The sequence below is a fragment of the Hypanus sabinus genome, chromosome 18 (assembly GCF_030144855.1).
Source record: "Hypanus sabinus isolate sHypSab1 chromosome 18, sHypSab1.hap1, whole genome shotgun sequence".
NCBI classification, from domain to species: Eukaryota; Metazoa; Chordata; class Chondrichthyes; order Myliobatiformes; family Dasyatidae; genus Hypanus; species Hypanus sabinus.
The window spans coordinates 12,069,769-12,090,117 of NC_082723.1; the positions used below are offsets into that span (position 1 = coordinate 12,069,769).

A 20,349-nucleotide genomic window follows, 5' to 3' on the forward strand; every position below is an offset into this window, starting at 1 on the left:
ATCGCTTTCTTTTGCAGCCCACCACTCACCCAGTTCTTCTTGGAATGTGTAGGTTTGGTTCGTACAGATAAAAAGCCAGCTCTTTGTAAAAGCTATCAGAAGCTTATCTCTGAACTTTGGCATAAAAAACGGTATGTGCCAATTTATGAACTTAATGCTAAAATGTTGCCACCAAGTTTAACAGAAAGTTTTAAAAAAAGCTGGTTAGATTCAGATGTTGTTTAAAAAGAGAAAAATTTTGTTTGTTTAGAAAGAGAAAATGTAGGAAAATCTCAGCAGATCAAGCAATGTCTAAGAAAGGCAATGATTAACTTCTATGAACTAGGAAAAACAGAAAACAAGTCAGCTTTAAGTTGAAGAGTGAATGAGGGAGAGATAAATAGGACAAAGTAAATAGTTATGATAAGGTGACATCAGTGTTGCTATGCATATAAGCTGTTGATGAATCTGCTTCATGAAAACAGTTGAATGTTCTGTTTATTGTATTGCAATTTGTCAACCGTAAGGGCATACAACGTAATGCCCTGGTTAAGGTTTTTACTGCTAATGCTGTAGGGTATTTCATTTAGTATCTTTCTGTAGAAGGAGTGTGTCTTGCTGATAGCATGTTTGGGTTTCGGCTAAAGATAAGGGGCTACCATGTTCAACTTGGGATATTGTGTCAGGCAGTCAGGATGGTGGAATTGGGAGAAAGCTGGGCAGAGAGAGAATTGGGGGGGCTCGTGGTTTTAGTTTGGAGCTGCGGAGAAGACCGGAGGTAAGATGGCTGAGGATGCAGTGGAAAGGAGCATCCCTGTTGCACAAGTTGCTTTGTGCAGATGAATGGCTCCAAGGAGGAAGGGCCAACATGAGGGAGAAGGAGACTTTTTGTTCAAGCTGGATTTCCAGCCAAGTTCAGAATGTGTGTGCTTTCTCATGCATGAGTAAAACAACAACTTCAAGATAAGCTCCAACAGTGGGCACATTTAGACTGGTTTAACAGTAAAGGACCCTTTTATTTTTTTCCACTGTCTTTTTCCTGTTCGATAAAGCTGAAAATTGCAAATATACCTTCTTTATAATTTATGTGGTGTGCAATTTGTTATTTCTTGCTGACCAACAATTGTTTCGAATTTATGCAGTAATTATACAGCATTCACTTAAAATGAGGTTTTGTTAATTGGAGCATCACGGCATTTCTGTTTGGTTGAATCCCAAATCATATCAACCCTAGATGCTTATTGTTTATGAAAGGTGGCCTTCTTACTGCTGAGTCCCATGGCCATTAGCGGGGTCAGCAACAAGCCAAGTTTCCATATGAGCTCAGTGAGGGGACTACACCGTTAAAAGAGGCATTTTCCTCCTCCAGAGTTTGTAGTCTACTTAAGCATTTAATTGGATTTTACCAAATGGTTGGATGCATACAATCAGCCAAAGGATCATTAGTGAAAGCAATTCTGATTATTTTATTAAGATACAGTGTGGAATAGGCCCTTCTGGCCCTTTAAGCCCCACTGCCCAGCCTCCCCCAATTTAGTCCTTGCCTGATCACAGGACAATTTATAGTGACCAATAAACCCAGCAACCAGTTTGTCTTTGGACTGTGGAAGCAAACCGGAGCACCCAGAGGAAACCCACGCCGTCACGCGAAGAATGTACAGACTCCTTACAGACAGTGCCGGGAATTGATACTGATACTGTAAAGCGTTAAGTTAACCACTATGCTCCATGCCACCCCACAGTAGAGTAATGCAGTTAAGCATAAATCAAAATGACAGAATGCATTGGGGGGCGGGGGGGGTTTTGGAATAATTGTACCAACCATCATTATATACTTTAGCTAATTTACATTCTTATCTATAATCTAATCTATATGAATAGTTCTTTTGACTGTTCAATTTTCTCTGTGACAATCATGTATGTAGTTTTTATGTGGCTTTTAGAGATTATTTTAGATTGCTGTGCTTTTTTTGTTTGAGAACTCTTTATATTGAAGGCAGAAAATTACAATGGTAAGGGTTTTTATTTTGATCAGTCTGGATCCAGATGAAAGATTATTACTGTCATTAATTGAATATATGTATCTGAAAGATTCTACAGTCAAATTTTTTTTCTCCAATAGAAGCTACCAATTAAGCAGTATAGTATATATCCCTGATGAAGCTGAACCTGGCTAGAAGCCCGAGTAGAGCTTATTGTCATATATGCCAGGAAAGCACTAGATCCTTTTTCAGTATAGTTTTTAATATTTATTTTAGTTAATTTTAGAAAATTACAAAGAATAAATGTGATGATAAAATAGTGAGAAAAATAATATTAACCCTCCCCCCTCCCCTTAACCCTCCCCCCCTTAACCCTTATCTAAAGAAAGAAAAAAAAAGAGAAAGATTGCCTGGATATCGGAGGATCCCCACATGCTCCATGGAGTTCAAAATAATTTTAATATTTATTTTTATTTTCCCCAATTACTTTATAATTTTATCTTCAAAGGACCTATGTCTTTTGTAAGTATGGTAGCCAAATTTTCAAAAATGTATCATATTCATTTCTTAGATTGTATGTAATTTTTTCAAGTGGAATACAACTATGTATTTCATTATTCTAACAATCCATAGTGAAATATAAATCAGATTTCCAAGTAACTGCGATAACATTTTTGGCTACTGCCAATGCAATTTTTATAAATTTTTTCTGATACTTATTCAATTTAAGTTTCGGTATTGTCCCTTCAATGTCTCCTAATAAAAATAATACTGGACTATGTGGGAGTTGTACTCCAGTAATTTGTTCCAATAAAAGTCTTAGATTTATTCAAAATGGTTGAATTTTAAAACAAGACCAAGTAGAATGTAAAAAAGTACCAATTTCTTGATTACATCGAAAACATTGGTCAGACATATTTATCTATTTATTTTATGTGGTATATATGATTGATGTAAAAAATTATATTGTATTAATCTAAGTCGAACATTTATTGTATTTCTCATACTATCAGAACATAATCTTGACCAGTTTTTTCCATCAATTTTAACATTCAAATCAGATTCCCATTTTTGTCTTGATTTATGAATTCCTGATTTAATTGTCTGTTTTTGAATCAAATTATACATACAAGATGTAAATTTTTTAATTTTTCCTTTTTGAATTAATATTTCTATTTCACTAGGTTTTGGCATCAGCATTGTTTGTCCCAGCTTTTCTCGTACATAAGCCTTTAATTGAAAATAACAGAAAAAAGTGTTATTTGATATTTTATATTTATTTTTTAATTGATCAAACGACATCAATATACCTCCTTCAAAACAATCACCTATATATTTAATTCCCTTTTGGAACCAATTATGTAAAAGTTTATTATCCATTGTAAAAGGAATAAGCCTATTTTGAATTAAAGTTCTTTTTGCTAATAAAGATTTCTTTATCTCATTGTCCATATTTACCTTATTCCATAACTTTTTCAGTATAGTGATATTTTATTCAGATGGTAGAAGGAAGAAGAGAATAATGTTACAATTTCTGCAGTTGAAAATTGAATGAGGCAAAGTGCAAACTGTAGCAAAAATGTAAGGCATAGGATCAATAATTGTTTTGTAAATTCTTGTTTAAGAAGTCATTGAGCTTTATACTGAAAAATAGAGAGGATTAATCCCAATGATTGATGACCAAATGGGACCAGTTTGATACTGAGAATGGAATATATTTATCAGCCCTGAAGTTATATAACTGCTACTTTTATTTACCTTCTTGTGCTGCAGCAAGTGATTTACTGAATTCCTTATTCATATGCAAGTCTCCAATTAATTCAACTTAAATTGAAGAAGTTCATAAGGGGATCTGATTCAGAAGTAAATTTAGATTCTTAATTCCCCTTTCAGCACAATAATAAAAATTTGAGAAAGGTGATTAAAACTATTGAAATAGGAGGGTCCAAAAAAAGAATCTATGGAGATCTTACTATATGAAATAGAATTGATTGGAATGCAGAGGTTATGACACAATTTAATTATTTCAATTAAGAATAAGTATATTACTCTTTTATAATTAATTTTCTTTTTGTTTTCTTCTGTAGTCCTAGCTATGTTGTTCCTACAAGTCTCGCCCATGGCATTAAGTTAATTAATCCAATGTTCCGAGGTTATGCACAGCAGGTAAGATGAGGGAGATGGTGTCTTAAAAGAAAATAGCATTTAGAATAACCTTATACTGCTTGAGATTGTGTTTTTGGCCATATGAATTGAAAACAAAATTAATATTTTTTCTAGTATGAGGAAAAATATATTAATTTTGCTTTCAGTTCATTACTGTGGAAAAGTTATGGACTTCACCTCAGCTTAAGGCTTGAACAATGGTGGTTAACTGGTAATATCCTTGTCATTGGAAGTTCTTGAATAAATAATATTTCTGTGTTTACCAGAAAGATCCTCTTGTGAATAGTCCTGTAGTCCATTTTCCCTTTCTGGATATCAACTGCACTTCATCTACCGTAGAGAATCCAGTTTATTTTCATAATGTGTCAGAGATTTGTCTTGTTAGGGATTGTGGATTCTGGCTTTGTGTTTAAATTAAAATCTACTTGCTTCCTGGGACTTATCCTTAAAGCATGTTCCAATGTGCAAAAATGTGGAAGGCCTGTTGTGTATCCTGTTTGATGCCAGAAATATGCACGCAACTATAATAGACATGTAGCAACTGATCAGTTGGTATAGTATAATGAAACTCTGGTTGAAGTGAGAGTGTCAGTGAGTGCAGAGCAAGAATTTTTTGATGGAAAGTCTTTAATGCTGCTATGAATTCCAGGGTTTAAGAAATCAGTTATCAACTAACTAGTTCAACCAATGATAGAGTTCTTCCAGAGTTTTTACTGTTTTTTTGCATCTTCATAGTTTAACAATATCTGATTTTTAAATCAGCAGTATTTCTGATTGCTGAATGATAGGCCATTGCTTGAAGCTCTGAGCACTACATTTAATCTGTGCAATGACAAGAAAAAAATAAAGACTTTGGCAAAAAATCGAAGACTTTTAAATCGAAGATTTTTAATGTCCACATTTTGTGGGACATTGAATATCATTCCATTCTTTGATAAATTAATATATATTTTGTAATGAAAACTATCAAAAAGAATTTAAGATCTTTTTCCAAATTTTAAGATGTATCTGGCAGGTTATTATGTTAGTATTATTCAGATCAAAAAAGCCTCAATCATTCACAGAGGATTCAATGTATGAACCTGAACACGCCAAGTTCGGTCAATTTGGTTTTAAGTTGAAGAACAACTTGCATGTTCAATGCTAATAAGACACAAACAGATGCCATCGTGCACAACATTTTGCCATCAGAGATCGTTGCTGGATTAATGTCAGAGCTCCATGAGAGCTATCAATTTGCATTCCTTGTTTCCCACACTCACTAGGTTTTTATAAACAAAATAGCCACAACTTCTGCCAAAATCAAGACTACTTGCATTGTCTTTAATATAGGGGGAGAAAATGAATGTTATTAATACTGAACCACAGTAAGGAGTTACTTGAGCAGATGACTGACTGTTGATGGTTGGCTTTAACACACATCTCGAAGAGGATTAGAGAGGGAACTACAGATTTTTGGACCAAGGTGGTGAAGGCAAGGATCAAGCGGATACCTTGCAGAATTATAGAGCTGAAAAAGTTCAACACCTAGAGGGTGGAAGCCATGGAAGTAGTTAAAACAAGGATTAAAAACTTCAAAATTGTGTCCTGCTTAACTGAGAGCCCATGTACATTGACATACAGGACTTGTTTGGTGTTAGGATATAGACAATGGAGTTTAAGGTGATCTCATGTTTATGGAGGGTTGAGGGAGTATAGTGAAGTAATCAAACTTAAAGGTGCTGAAGGTTTGGTAATATTTTCAGCAGAAGATGAGCTGAAGTAAGGTCAGAGTCAGGTGAGAGATTATGAGGTTGGAGCAGGTGATTTTACAGATGGAACATATGTGAACTTGGTTCAAATATCAAGCCAAGGTTGAGAACAGATTGCTTCATTTAACATAAGATACCAAAGAAATCTGAAATAAAAACAGCAAATATCATGGAAATATTCAGCAGATCAGCCAGCATCTGAGGAGCAGGACACAGAATGGAAGTATCAGATTGGTGACCCTTTATGCCTGGCAGAGGTTTTGAGTCTGTAGTTAGGGAAGGGATGCAGGTGACTGACTGCACAATGGTTAATACTGTATAGAGAACTGTGTGATACTTTAGAGACTGGTACTGGTAAAGGGAATGGGAGGAAAGGAGAAAGATTGGAGATAGTCAAGTGGTTTTGTGTCAAGAAAAATGAGATTGTGTTGTTATGTTCAAATGGGAGGCTATAAGGATGACCATCACCAGATAACGGCTATATCTTAGACCACCATTTTCTTCTGCCTCTGTTTTTTTCCCAGGACACGCAGGAATTCCTCCGGTGTTTGATGGATCAACTACATGAAGAACTTAAGGAGCCCTTGATAGAGAGAGACTGTGATTCCTCAAGTGACACAGAGGAAAAGCGAGACGGCGACAGGAGTCCTTCAGAGGACGAATTTCTATCCTGTGATTCTGGTGCCAGCAGCGATAAAGGGGAAGGGGAAAACAGAAACAAATGTAACTCTGACAAGCAGATTGAAACAGAGCTGCTGATCCAGGATGAATGTGGAAAAGGAATTTCTGAAAAAGAGAGGCAAAAGGACAGAAAATTTTCATGTGGACACCACAGGCTGGGATTAGTGGATGCAATCGATGAAGATGCAGATGTGGATACATCTTTAAATTCAAGTGATCCTGGAGGTGCTGGTGATGCCAGAGCTAGTATGGTTTCTAATAGTCCTTGCAGAACACCAGGTGCCATATTTAAAGATTTTTATTAATTTATTTTGACCTTTTATCTCTGAACCTTGTGTCCCTCATGCTAAAGCAACTTAGTACTGTTTAATATTCTATCATTAGGTGCAGCTGCTTTATAATCTGGGTTTGTTGGGTTGAATTCAAAACTTTCTGCTATAGAAATTTTAATAGAATCTGAACTCTGATAGGAAGAGTTTTTCTCTCTACTGACAGCTTTTTGGTGATAACGAAAATTAATCAAATAGTTTATGACTCAGTGTAAACTATTACAAAACCAGTCATCCTGCTTCATTTGGGCCTAATAATCTTTCTCGGTTTCGTTTCTATTTACATAATCCAGAACCTGACAATGATGTGAACATGCGACGCACATCACGATCTTGCAGCCCTATTCATCAAGAACTTCATTCCAAGTTGTCCAGCAGCCCACATCGATCGAGTCCAATGAGGGCAGTGCCACCGTTTTCCCTGAAGAAAGGTACTCTCCTTCCCAGTGGTATTACAGTGGGTGTTAACATATCAGATGATCAGTCTTGAGCCCAGCACAAAGATGCTATCATAAGGAAAGCATACCAGCATCTTCACTTTCACAAGATGCTAAGGAAGTTCAAGGACAGTTACTTCAACCATTCAGTTCTTGAAAAGTTTAAAAAAATCCTAATCACCACTGCAGTTTATCAACACTGTTACCACTCTGATCATTAGTCACTAAAATGGACTTCGCTTTTTTATTGTTTTGATATTTTTTTGTAAAAATTGTGTATAGTTATGTTTAATTGATGTTTTTTCTTCTGAATGCATATATGATGCCATGTGCTTGTGCTGCTGCTGCGAGGAAGTTTTTCATTGTGCAGTTGCATACATGTACTTGTGCATTCAGCGGTAAATTTTGACTTTATCTTCTCATTTGCCATTTACCACCTTTGAATCTCTTGCCATCCACCACTTTACGGGCAATTTACTGTTGTCTCTTGGCCTAACAGTCGGCTTTGGCATGCAAGAGGAAACCAGAACACGTGGACTATATGCACGTAGTCACATGAAAACATGCAAAATCTGAACTAAATCAGGATCACACCTGTACTTGAATTGGGAGACAGTTCTGTACTTCACTAACGTGGTCTGATTCTGCCTTTTGCATTGTTTCGTAAGTTGCTGAGATGTTCTCATCTCTGTTACCTCCAGTGCACTCCTCATCAGTCTCTCACTGTAGTCATCGTAACATTTTGATCAATCAAAACTCTTGTCTTCAGTGTTCTAACTTGCACTGTCAATTCAGTCATCAGTCCTGCGCATGTTTCCCAAAAGTTCCTTTTAAGTTAAGTGATGCTTTAGTTTTAAAAATCTATCTTCATTTTCAAATGCCTCGTCCTCCTGTCTCTGTAATCTCCTCTTGTGCTGAAACACTTGAGATGCTAGTGCTCCTCCAATTCAGCCTGGTGACCAACCCTGATTTTAATTATTTCAGCATTGCATACACTGTTGTATTACACTCTGGAAGTCTGCTATATATAGGTGGTACAGAAGCCAAATGTATTCTTGTTAATGTAAAATTTTACAGTTTTGATTCAGTCATTTTGCAAAATGTAATTCAATTTTTTTGCTTCATTCAGCACAACTCCTGTTGTCTACCAAGAAGAAAAAGCAACCCAAGTATCGCAGTGTAATTTCTGATATCTTTGATGGGTCGATATTGAGCCTGGTCCAGTGTCTCACCTGTGACAGAGTAAGCTTCTTTGGGGCTATAAATTGTAATATGTTATCGAATCCTGTGTTATTTTTCACCTATTTATGTTTTTTTCCCTCTCTGTAACTGCAACATGACAAACATAGGACCAGTAATTTGTAATTGCAATAATGCCTGCTTGCTCATAATTTTTTTAAAACTATTTTTACACTTCATGACAATGTAGTAAAATTGTTTGGCATTTACAAAGATGATGTTAGGTTAGGTGCAAGAAAGATAACTGGAGAAACTAGTTGGGGACAAGTTGGTTCTTGTGAAAACTTGTGATAAAATATTGGATGTCCGTGATACTTGGCTAAGGCATAACCATGGTACTCTGATTACTTTAGGTTATACAGGGTTATTAAATTAAGTTGTTTCTGGCATCTAAGTAGCTAAGCAATTACTGTATATTGTTTCTGACATTTAAGTAATGGAGCAATTATATTGTTTATTTTGTGATCAGATGTGTTAGCCAATGAACAAACTAAAAAGAGAACTTTGCCAGGGTCATTCAATTTACCACGATAAAGTTAGTAGAATACACCAGCCCAACTCCAGTCAGGAATAATAGGGACTGAATGGGAACAGATTGAACATGGTGGGACTCTTGCTACTGCAGCCTGACAGCAGACAGCCATTGGACTGAAACTTTCTAATCTGGTCACCCACTTTCAGGCAGCTGCTAAACACATCTGGACAAACTGAATAAAACTGTTGATAATTCAATCATAGATTTTCCATTCCACTTGAACAGTGAGATACTTGTGCTGCACCATTTTCTTGCAAATGAGTGAACAATTAAACAAGAATAACCAGAAGCTTCTGCCTGATGTGCATCATTCTGCCACAAACTTTACAGAAGTGGCATTTACTTCCTTCTCATCATCAGCATGCATTGAATGCTGTGAAGTTGCTATATTTATGTAGGTGATGCCAGTAAAATTCTATCAATCCACAATCCAACAAATTGAAGTCCTGATGGTTCAGTATCTAGTGCACCAGATGATGTTTCCTGTGCTCTGCTGTAATTCACTAGGATCCTACTCTCTCTAAACTTTCCAGGTTCACTAGAAAAATTATTATAGTATTGTGTAAAATCTTTTTTAAAAAGTTAATTAAGTGTGTCCTTGGGTATTAATAGAAAGGAGATGAATTGGAAAAATCACCCAGAGTAGCACTTCCAAAGTCTTGTGTATGCTGGATTGTCTATTAATTAAAGGCAACATGAGTGAATCTGCAGGTGCTGGAAATAAATAACAACACAAAATGCTGGCAGAACTCAGCAGGCCAGACAGCATCTATGGGAGGAGGTAGTGACGACGTTTCGGGCCGAAACCCTTCATCAGGAGTAAAGTAACATGGGATGGTGGAGAGGGGGGATAAGAAGTGGGGGAAGGGATGAAGTAGAGAGCTGGGAAGTGATAGGCTGAAGGGAAATGGGCTAGGGGAAGGTGGAGAATTATGGGAAATAAAAAAGAAAGAAAGGTAGGGCTGGGGGGAGATAATAGTGAGGGAGGAAAAAGAGAGAGAAAGAGAACCAGACCAAAATTATAGATAGGGATAGGGTAGGGAGGGGCAGGGGTATCAACGGGAGCACCGGAACGATCTCGGCTTTCCACAGGGATCGCTCCCTACGCGACTCCCTTGTCCATTCATCCCCCCCATCCCTCCCCACCGACCTCCCTCCAGGCACTTATCGCTGCAAATGGAAAAGTGCTACACCTGCCCCCACACTTCTTCCCTCACCACCATCCTAGGCCCCAGACAGTCCTTTCAGGTGAGACACCACTTCACCTGCGAGTCAACTGGGGTGATATATTGTATCCGGTGCTCCCGATGTGGCCATTTATACGTTGGGGAGACCCACCGCAGACTGGGAGACCATTTCGCCGAACACCGGCGCTCAGTCCTCCAGCAGTGGTGGGATCTCCCTGTGGCCACACACTTCAATTCCACAGACCACTCCCACTCTGATATGTCTGTCCATGGCCTCCTCTACCGTCAAGATGAGGCCACACGCAGGTCGATGGAGCAATACCTTATCTCCTGCCTAGGTAGCCTCCAACCTGCTGGCATGAACATTCAACTCACAGACCTCCGTTGTTACCCCAGCCCCCCCTCCCTTACCCCATGCCTATCTATAATTTAGTCTGGTTCTCTTTCTCTCTCTTTAACCCCCCTCACTATAATCTCCCCCCAGCCCTACCTTTCTTTCTCTTTTATTTCCCTTAATTCTCCACCTTCCCCCTAGCCCATTTCCCTTCAACCTATCACTTCCCAGCTCTCTACTTCATCCCTCCCCCCACTTCTTATCCCCCCCTCTCCGCCATCCCATGTAACCATGTTACTCCTGATGAAGGGTTTCGGCCCAAAACGTCGTCACTACCTCCTTCCATAGATGCTGTCTTATCTGCTGAGTTCTGCCAGCATTTTGTGTTTTTGTCTATTAATTAACTCCGTCACAGAAATCTGTCGTGTCATAGAAATCTGTCTTCCCATTTGTGTAAGTACCTGTTTAACAACGTGATAAATAATTTCTCACAATCCACCTTGGGTAGTTAAAAGGTCTAATAAAAGTATTCAGCATCACCCCTTCAGGTTATAATTATTGATTATAGTTGACTTATATATAAAAAATCAGCATTATCAGCACATTTTACAAGCTCAAGTCTCAGGTTTGAACCTTTGTCCTCTAAATTAGAGTTGGGATTACTACCACAAGGTTGAAGATGACACTTCAGAAGCTGGAGATTATTTTATTTCTTACGGCTTTTTTGTGCAGTTCAGTAAGATTGGATCTGTAGTAAAAGACGATGTTGATATACCTTAAACTGCATTAACTGATTAATTGACTCAGTAATTAAATGCATGAGGATGATTTGAAGGCATTGCAAAATAAAATAAATAGCAATGTGGGATTAATTTTTCAATTTTATTACTATTAATAGAAAATGCATTCTGTGGATCTATAAACTTGTGAGATACGTGGCACTAAGTTGTTTTTATTTAATGGGAAGTGTAGCAAATAACACTTTTAGATTGTTTTACTAAAGTTTCAACTTCTTTGTGTAGAGATGATTGCAGTACTTTATCCCTTGATTGAAAAGGGCCAGTTAGTATCAAATAGCTGCTCCGATAAACAAGGGAAATTGAGATATCATTGAAAGTTAAGAACAAAGGCAGAGAATATCCATACAAAATGAACCAATCTTTCAAGAAGTGGTGAAGGGGTTAATAGATGATGCAATATCATTGAAGATGCAGTTTACCTGTATTACCAGTTTACCTATCCAAATTTAATATATGGATGCTGTGCTCGTACAGCAGCAACTTGGGATTCTGTGTAGATTTTGAAACTAATATTTTAACACAATAGAACTATCTTGTTATAGATTTCGTCCACAGTGGAAACATTTCAGGATTTATCTTTGCCAATCCCTGGTAAAGAGGACCTGGCTAAACTGCATGCATCCATTCACCAAACCTTGCCTGTAAAAAGTGGAACCTGCAGCGATGCCTACACTACACAAGGATGGGTGGCATTCATTATGGATTATATTAGAAGGTAAATAGTGGTGACAAAACTTGTTAGATTTCAGATGATGTAACCTCCCCCATTTACTTTAAATGCAAGTTTCTAACATGACTAGACTATCTTTTCTACATTTTACTTAACTAAAATTGAAATTCCAATTTATGGATCTTTTTAATAATGCCATTAAGTAACCCTAATTTTATTTTTTAAAAAGCAAATGAAATTTTAGTGGGATGAGGAGTACTAAGCAAGTGGTTACGTTATCATAAAGGGTCCTTGTGTATACAGATCAACCGTTTACATTCATGCAACACTGTCTGTTTCACTTCTACCTAATCTGAAGTGTTTGGTGATTTGAATGTTTTGTTATATTAGCCAATACATTGAACATTTCCACCATTGTTTTGAAATCGAATCATTCCAAACTTATGGAATTGCTTTTTTCATAAGTATTCTTCCTTGCTTTCATTGTTGTCATTGTATTGAACTTGTTCATTCAACATAAATGAGTCATTCCACTAACTGTGTTGACTGCTGAATTTATTTTTGGTTCAGACCAATGCATCCATTGCCCATAGTGAAATTAAGTTAAGAATTTAAGAATAAATGAATATTAGAGGATATGTAGATGAATTTGTTATCAATTTAAACGATTGAAGAATTTACTTCCTATTTTCTCAAAATAAATTAAGTATTTAGGATAATGTTATATGCTAATAGTCTTTTTGTGTTTCTATCTATTTCTTTTCTGCTCATAACAAGTTACAGAAGTACAGTTTTTAAACTTTTGGCTTTATCTCAAAACTAAACAATCATTTTAAGTGACCATGATACTTAATGCAATTCCCATTGCAGGTTTGTTGTGTCCTGTATCCCAAGCTGGTTTTGGGGTCCTGTTGTGACAATAGAAGATTGTTTAGCTGCCTTTTTTGCTGCTGATGAACTGAAAGGTGAGTTCGGTACTATTTTATTTTGTATTGCTTTCATAGGAATACTGTATATGGAAGTCACATAATAGAAAAACACTCCACATTATCCAACCAGTCTCCGTCAGTATTTACATTTGAAGAATGTATGTAGTTCCGCTCGCTGACCCTTTTCCAAAATCTCTGCCAATCTCTTTTTCTTTTATTCACCACCTAAACTCATGCTAGTCGTAAATCTGATTTCTGCTTCCACCCCTAATCCTTGCATTGAATGTCAATTCTTAGTGTAAAAATGACTGTACTGGCATATATATTGTACCTTTTGTTTTGTTTTAATATCAATGACTTTCTATGGCACAAGCAGCTCATAATTTGAATATTTTAAACTTCACCCTGTAGTTGACAGACACCCATTGAAACGAGCATTTGTTAACCTACTTCTGGTTAAGATGGCACGACCGAATGCCCACTGGCAGTTTAAAAAGTTAAAAAATCCGACTAAAAACATCACTGAAGCACCTTTTCTGAGGTAAATTGCGTAAAATTATCACTGCAAACACTATGGGGGCGAGCGATGGCGAGGCAACTTCGGGGGATGAGCCGAGAATGTGGAATTGATGCAGATGGAGTGAGCTTCCGTTCAGAGAAGAGAGGTTGAGGCTGGGGTAAAGGAGTTCCAATGTTCGTTCAACTGGCCTGGGTGTGAGGTTGGATCCCTCTGGTCGCCGAGAGGAGAAGTTAGGGAGGAGGAGATTCGATGTCTGTGCAACTGGCCTGAGTGTGAGGTTGGATTGTTCTGGGCGCAAAGCTGATCAAAATCGGGGCCTGAAGTGAGTCGTTGGGCAGTGTGGTCTAGGCCCTGAGCCTTTCACAGTAACTGTGTCCTCATGCAAGGTACGATCTGCTATTTAGACAATTTAAATGCTGGCCCAGATCAGAGGCGAGAGCTGATTTAGCTTGCTCTCATCAATGTTCACTGCTCTCCCCAAGGCACTGGAGCCCTTCACTGTTCCATTGTTTGTTGAATTTAAACGCTGGCCTAGATAGACTGAAAAGACAGGTGTCAGGATCCGAGGAGAGATGCGATTTTGCTCACTCTCTGCGATAGTCACTCCCCTCTCTATGGCACTGAGACTATGAAAGCTGCTCTGGCTGCTGTACTTTGGGCTGCACCGGGGTTTGGATTTGAGGACTCAATTTGGTTCGGAATGTTGTTGTTCACTTAAATTTTTTCTGTGATTTGTGGTTTTAGTTTCTTGTCCTTGTGCTTCAGGTGTTGCTCTCTTATTTTAATTTTTTTTCCTTTATTTTGGTTCTTATGGGTTTCTGGCTTTGTGACTACCTGTAAGCAAACAAATCTCAAGGTTGTTTAAGTTATACATTCTTTGATAATAAATGCACATTGAATTGAATTGAAAATCAATCATTTTATTTTTTAAAATGGTGACTGATTCCTGGTCATAAATATTCAAGTAAAGATTTAAGGATTTATAATTTTCTTTGCTTCCCCATATCCATTACTTATGCATGTATGTATATAGATATATATATATATATATATATATATATATATATATATATACAGCCTACAACTGTACTCACTCTCTACTTATGACCGTGAGTCTAGGTACAGCTCTAATGCCATATTTAAGTTTGCTGACGACACCACTGTTGTTGACCAAACCAAAGGTGTCAGCAAATCTGTATATCGGAGGGAGATTGAAAATCTGTTTGAATGATGCCACAACAATAACCTCTCACTCAACATCAGCAAAACCAAACAGCTGATTATTGACTATGGGAGGAAGAAATCGGGGTATATGAGCCAGTCCTTATTAGGAAATTGGAGGTGGAAAGGGTCAGTAACTTAAAATTCCTAAGCATTATCATCTCAGATGGTCCTAGAACCAGCACGTAAGTGCCATTTCAAAGAAGGCATGGCAGCACCTTCTTAGAAGAAATCTGTGCAAACTCGCTGTGTCATATAAAACTTTGGCAAACTTCTATAGATGCACAGTGGAGAGTATCTTGGCTGGGTGCATCATGGCCTGGTATGAAAAACCAATGCCTAAGAACAGAATAGCCTACGAAAAGTGCTGGATACAGCCCAGTTCATCACAGGAAAAGCCCCCCACCCATCACCACGAGCACATCTACAAAGAGTGCTGCCACAAGAAAACAGCATCCATCATTATAGATCGCATCATCCAGGCCATTTTCTCTTCTCACTGGAAGGAGGTACGGGAACCCCAGATCCCACACCAGCAGATTCAGGAACAGTTATTACCCTTCAACCATCTGGCTCCTGAACCAGTCTGGACAACTTCATACACTGAACTGGTCACTAAATACAAGCTAAGGACTCACTTTCAAGAGCAGCTTATGTTCTCAGTATTATTTATTTATTTATTTGCACAGTTTGTCCTCTGTTGCTTGTCAATCTTTGTGTGTAGTTTTTCATTGATTCTCCTGCATCGTATTTCTTGTTTTACTGTGAATGCCTGCAAGAAAATAAAACTCAGGGTAGTAATTGATGACATATGCATATTTTGATGATTATTTATTTTGAACTTTGAACATTCAGCATTAAAATAAATGCAAACCTTCATTTTCTGGCTGGTTTCTCTCCTTGTTTACCTCCTTCCCCACACTTCCCCAATCAAACTATCGGGAAGCAGTGGAAGCAACACTGGGAGCATTCCTTTTGATGTGGGTTAATGATAGGGGGCAGTGCCAAAGTCATCCGATGGAATCCTTGTAGACTATGGCATTTCTTTCACAAGGTTCTCTTTATAAACGACTAGATTGCTGATTTTTTTCCCCCTTAAACAATTGAACCAGACACAACAGTAAATTTAGCCTTGGAACTAGTAGAAAGCCTTTTGTTGCTGCTGCTTTAACCACCTGTTTATTTTTGGGTGTTTTGCTTGTATTGATAATACCATAAAAATAATTCAGTACTGCAGGCAAAAAGTGGACAAGTAGATGCCTTGTGTTGAACTGAAGGGATTGATGATATTCACACAACTCTGTTCTCCTTTGCAACTCAACAGATTTTCTTCTGCATACATTGCAAAATTGTAAGCTGATTAGTATTTTTACTGCTGTTGGATTGGTTTCCCTCTTTTCCCACTTAGGGTCTCACAAACTTCAATAATGCAGTGTGATGAAACATTATCTACTCCTCAAAAGTTATTAAGACATCTCTATTCTCTATATATTTTGCTTTTAGCCTTTTTTCTATACGACTATCCAAAAGCTGTTGCTAAATATTGGTTCTTTTGCTCACGATTATGGTTGCCACTGCACTGTCAGATGCTGTCTTTAAAAGGAAACATTAAACCAAAGCACCAAACAGGCAAGAGATCCCAAACACTACTTCAAAGTTGAGCAGATTTCGCTCATTGAGTCACAGAGAGAAACAGCATAGTCCTTTAGCTTACTAAATCCATGGTGACCACCCACTCACACCAATCCCACAGTAATTCCATTTTCATTCTCTCCACCTTCTTATCATATCCCCCCATACCAATATACTTGTTTTCACCAACATACTAGTGGCATTTTACAGAGGTAAATTAATATACCAACTCACTTGGAATGTGGGAGGAAACTGGATTATCTGGAGGAAACCCAGATGGTCATAGAGAGAACAACACACACAAAGTGCTGATGAAACACAGCAGGCCAAGCAGCATCTATAGGGAGAAGCACTGTCGACGTTTCGGTCTGAGACCCTTCGTCAGGACTAACTGAAAGGAAAGATACTAAGATTTGAAAGTAGGAGTGGGGGGTGGGATGTGAAATGATAGGAGAAGACTGGAGGGGGTGGGATGAAGCTTAGAGCTGGAAAGGTGATTGGCAAAAGTGATACAGAGCTGGAGAAGGGAAAGGATCATGGGATGGGAGGCCTAGGGAGAAAGAAAGGGGGAGGGGAGCACCAGAGGGAGATGGAGAACAGGCAGAGTGATGGGCAGAGAGAGAGAAAAAAACAAACAACTAAGTATGTCAGGGATGGGGTAAGAAGGGGAGGAGGGGCATTAATGGAAGTTAGAGAAGTCAATGTACATGCCATCAGGTTGGAGGCTACCCAGCCAGTATATAAGGTGTTGTTCCTCCAACCTGAGGACAGGTGTAGCACTTGTTCCGCTTACAAAGATGAGTACCAGGAGGGAGATCGGTGGGAAGGGATGGGGAGAATGAGTGGACAAGGGAGTCGCGTAGGGAGTGATCCCTGCGGAAAGCAGAAGGGGGGGGGGAGGGAAAGATGTGCTTGGTAGTGGGATCCTGTTGGAGGTGGCAGAAGTTATGGAGAATTATACATTGGACCTGGAGGCTGGTGGGGTGGTAGGTGAGGACAAGGGGAACCCTATCCCGAGTGGGGTGGCGGGCGGATGGGGTGAAGACAGATGTGCGGGAAATGTGAGAGATGCGTTTGAGAAGTGGAACAAGTGCTACACCTGCCCTTACACTTACTCCCTCACCACCATTCAGGGCCCCAGACAGTCCTTCCAGGTGAGGCGACACTTCACCTGTGAGTCGGCTGGTGTGGTATACTGCGTTCGGTGCTCCCAGTGTGGCCTTTTATATATTGGTGAGACCCGGTGCAGACTGGGAGACTGTTTCGCTGAACACCTACGCTCTGTCCGCCAGAGAAAGCAGGATCTCCCAGTGGCCACAAATTTTAATTCCACGTCCCATTCCCATTCTGATATGTCTATCCATGGCCTCTTCTACTGTCAAGATGAAGCCACACTCAGGTTGAAGGAACAGCACCTTATATACCGGCTGGGTAGCCTCCAACCTGATGGCATGAACATTGACTTCTCTAACTTCCATTAATGCCCCTCCTCCCCTTCTTACCCCATCCCTGACATATTTAGTTATTTGTTTTTTTTTCTCTCTCTGCCCATCACTCTGCCTGTACTCCATCTCCCTCTGGTGCACCCCTCCCCCTTTCCTTCTCCTTAGGCCTCCTGTCCCATGATCCTTTCCCTTCTCCAGCTCTTATCACTTTTGCCAATCACCATTCCAGCTCTTAGCTTCATCCCACCCCCTCTGGTCTTCTCCTATCATTTAGCATTTCCCCTCCCCCTCCTACTTTCAAATCTCTTAGTATCTTTCCTTCCAGTTAGTCCTGACAAAGGGTCTTGGCCTGAAACATCGACAGTGCTTCTCCCTATAGATGCTGCCTGGCCTGCTGTGTTCCACCAGCATTTTGTGTGTGCTGTTTGAATTTCCAGCATCTGCAGATTTCCTCATGTTTGGTCATAGAGAGAATATGCAGACTCTGCGCAGACAGCTTCCCAGGTCTCTAGCACGGAGACCAAACCTTTACCAGCTACGTCACTGTGGCACTGTGGAGAGGTGGAAGGATGCTCAAATGGAGCATAGAGATGGCCATAGGCTGGTCAGATTAAATAGTCTGTCTCTGAGCCATGTATCCTATTTGGTCCTGACTATCCTAAAAAAAACATAGAATCTGATCAACTCACACAAAATGCTGGGGGAACGCAGTAAGCCAGGCAGCATCTATAGGAAGAAGCACTGTCGACAATGGAATTAGCTGGTTTCCTGCTTTAATTCTTAATGTACAATAAAACTTCAAAAGTATTTCATTGGAAGGCGGTGATTTTACAAAAGGTCTGGCAGAAAAGTATGTGATTCTCTTAAATCTTTTACATGCATGATCCCTTGAATATTTTGCTTTTATTGCTAAATGGAAATGTTTCAGTTTCATTCTGTTTTTCATGTAGTTTCATTACCAGTGATCAGTATATTGTTATTTGAATTCTAAAAATGGATGTCATTAAGCTATTTTTCCATGTTTTTGTGTTGCAGGTGACAACATGTACAGCTGTGAAAAATGCAAAAAGTAAGTTAGTTTGAAGATATTTTTGCTTTTCCTAGTGTTGTTTCTCCATTTGTTTTGTTGTTTCTAATCTAGTTTTTTTATTAAAACAAGTTATTGATATTGGGTATTTGAGCCATTCTACAAAGTACAGTGGCATACTTCAGATTTCTGGTCAAGATCTCGCCTGTGTACAACACTCCTTTGGTCAACGTTTTCTGGATAGATCATGAAACCATACATTTTACTTCTTTTATGTCTTTTACATTTTGTTTTTCATCTTGGATGTGATCCTAGAACTGTGATTTGCTATTTGGACGTCATTTGAGTGTTCCAGCACTCTAGTCTTTGAGAAGATCCCAGAAGGCAGAGGCAGCATGTGCAAACCTCATGGTGGGCTGGCTGCGAGACGGCGTGCAAGCCAATTACAGCTTCCATTGTTCCCTGACTAAAGCAACGAGGGAGATTGCAACATCTAGGTGAATGCATTTGGAGATCATTTGTGTGCTTCAGTGCTCTGCTGCTTCCAAGAAGATTCTTGGAGACAGAGGCAGTGTGTGTGAACCTAGTAGTTGGCAGGCTGCGGGACGATGTGTAAGCAGATGTTCGACTCCATTTAGCTGATTAAAGCTTCCATTGTTCACTGATTAAAGTGATGAGGGAGATTGAAACATAAAGGAGTGCCACTGGAATGCGGAAGGTGGGCACCAGTCTTTTGACCACTCTGCTACCGAAGAGGGGAGAGCCTGCTGCCATGCCCAGAGAATGTTACCCAGGTTTTCTGCGTTTTTGGATGTGGACAAACTATAGACTTTTTTTCAGTCTTATACTTTTTATGTTCTGTGTTTTTCACCCTATCTTTCTCTTTTTTTTTGTTGGGGAGGAGGATTTGGGACTCTGCCTGTTCCGTTTAGTTTTTTTTGTGCAGGAGGAGAGATTTAGGGGCTGCTGATCATGCTGCCTTTCTTTTCTTTCTTGGTTTCATGGCTACCTGGAGAAGAATTTCAGAGCTGTATACTTTGATAATAAATTAACCTTTCAAGTATAGTGTCAGTCATGAATCAGTTGCCTCTTGCCTCCAAGTCTGAAGTTCGCTTTTTTAAGCATGCTTTAAAAATCCAAGTTAACACTTCCACTGATAATGCTGCCTTTGGTACTAAACATTAGATCAAATGTGCCCATGAAAGAGCTCACAGTAACATTTTGAAGACAAACCTGCAGAACTTTACAGGTGTCTAAGTGAATAGATATTTGTCTCGCTTAATAATTTTTTTTAAATGATCAGCTGATCTGATCATGGGAACTAAGTGTGAGAAAATTGGCTACAATATTTTCCACAATACAATGGGGATGACGTTCAGAATACCTCAATAACTGGAGGTCATGAAAGATAGAAAAGTGCAAGTATTTTTTTCATTCTGACTGACCTACTGACCATTTTTGGACCTTTTCTATATTTTTACACAG

General features: G+C 38.9%; 1 protein-coding gene across 3 annotated transcripts in view; it reads left to right on the top strand.

The window, feature by feature from the left end:
- The window catches only part of usp20 (ubiquitin specific peptidase 20), an 84,107-nt gene that overhangs the window by 21,160 nt on the left and 42,598 nt on the right, over positions 1-20,349 (top strand). For all 3 annotated transcript variants that reach the window (XR_009516448.1, XM_059993660.1, XM_059993659.1), the window contains exons 8-15: positions 18-131; positions 4,049-4,127; positions 6,403-6,838; positions 7,182-7,319; positions 8,455-8,567; positions 11,963-12,135; positions 12,961-13,055; positions 18,873-18,906. Coding sequence is in view for 2 of the 3 variants with exons in the window: in XM_059993660.1 (XP_059849643.1) it covers positions 18-131; positions 4,049-4,127; positions 6,403-6,838; positions 7,182-7,319; positions 8,455-8,567; positions 11,963-12,135; positions 12,961-13,055; positions 18,873-18,906 (1,182 nt within the window). In the remaining variant the exon portion in view is untranslated. The remainder of the gene's footprint in view (positions 1-17; positions 132-4,048; positions 4,128-6,402; positions 6,839-7,181; positions 7,320-8,454; positions 8,568-11,962; positions 12,136-12,960; positions 13,056-18,872; positions 18,907-20,349) is intronic.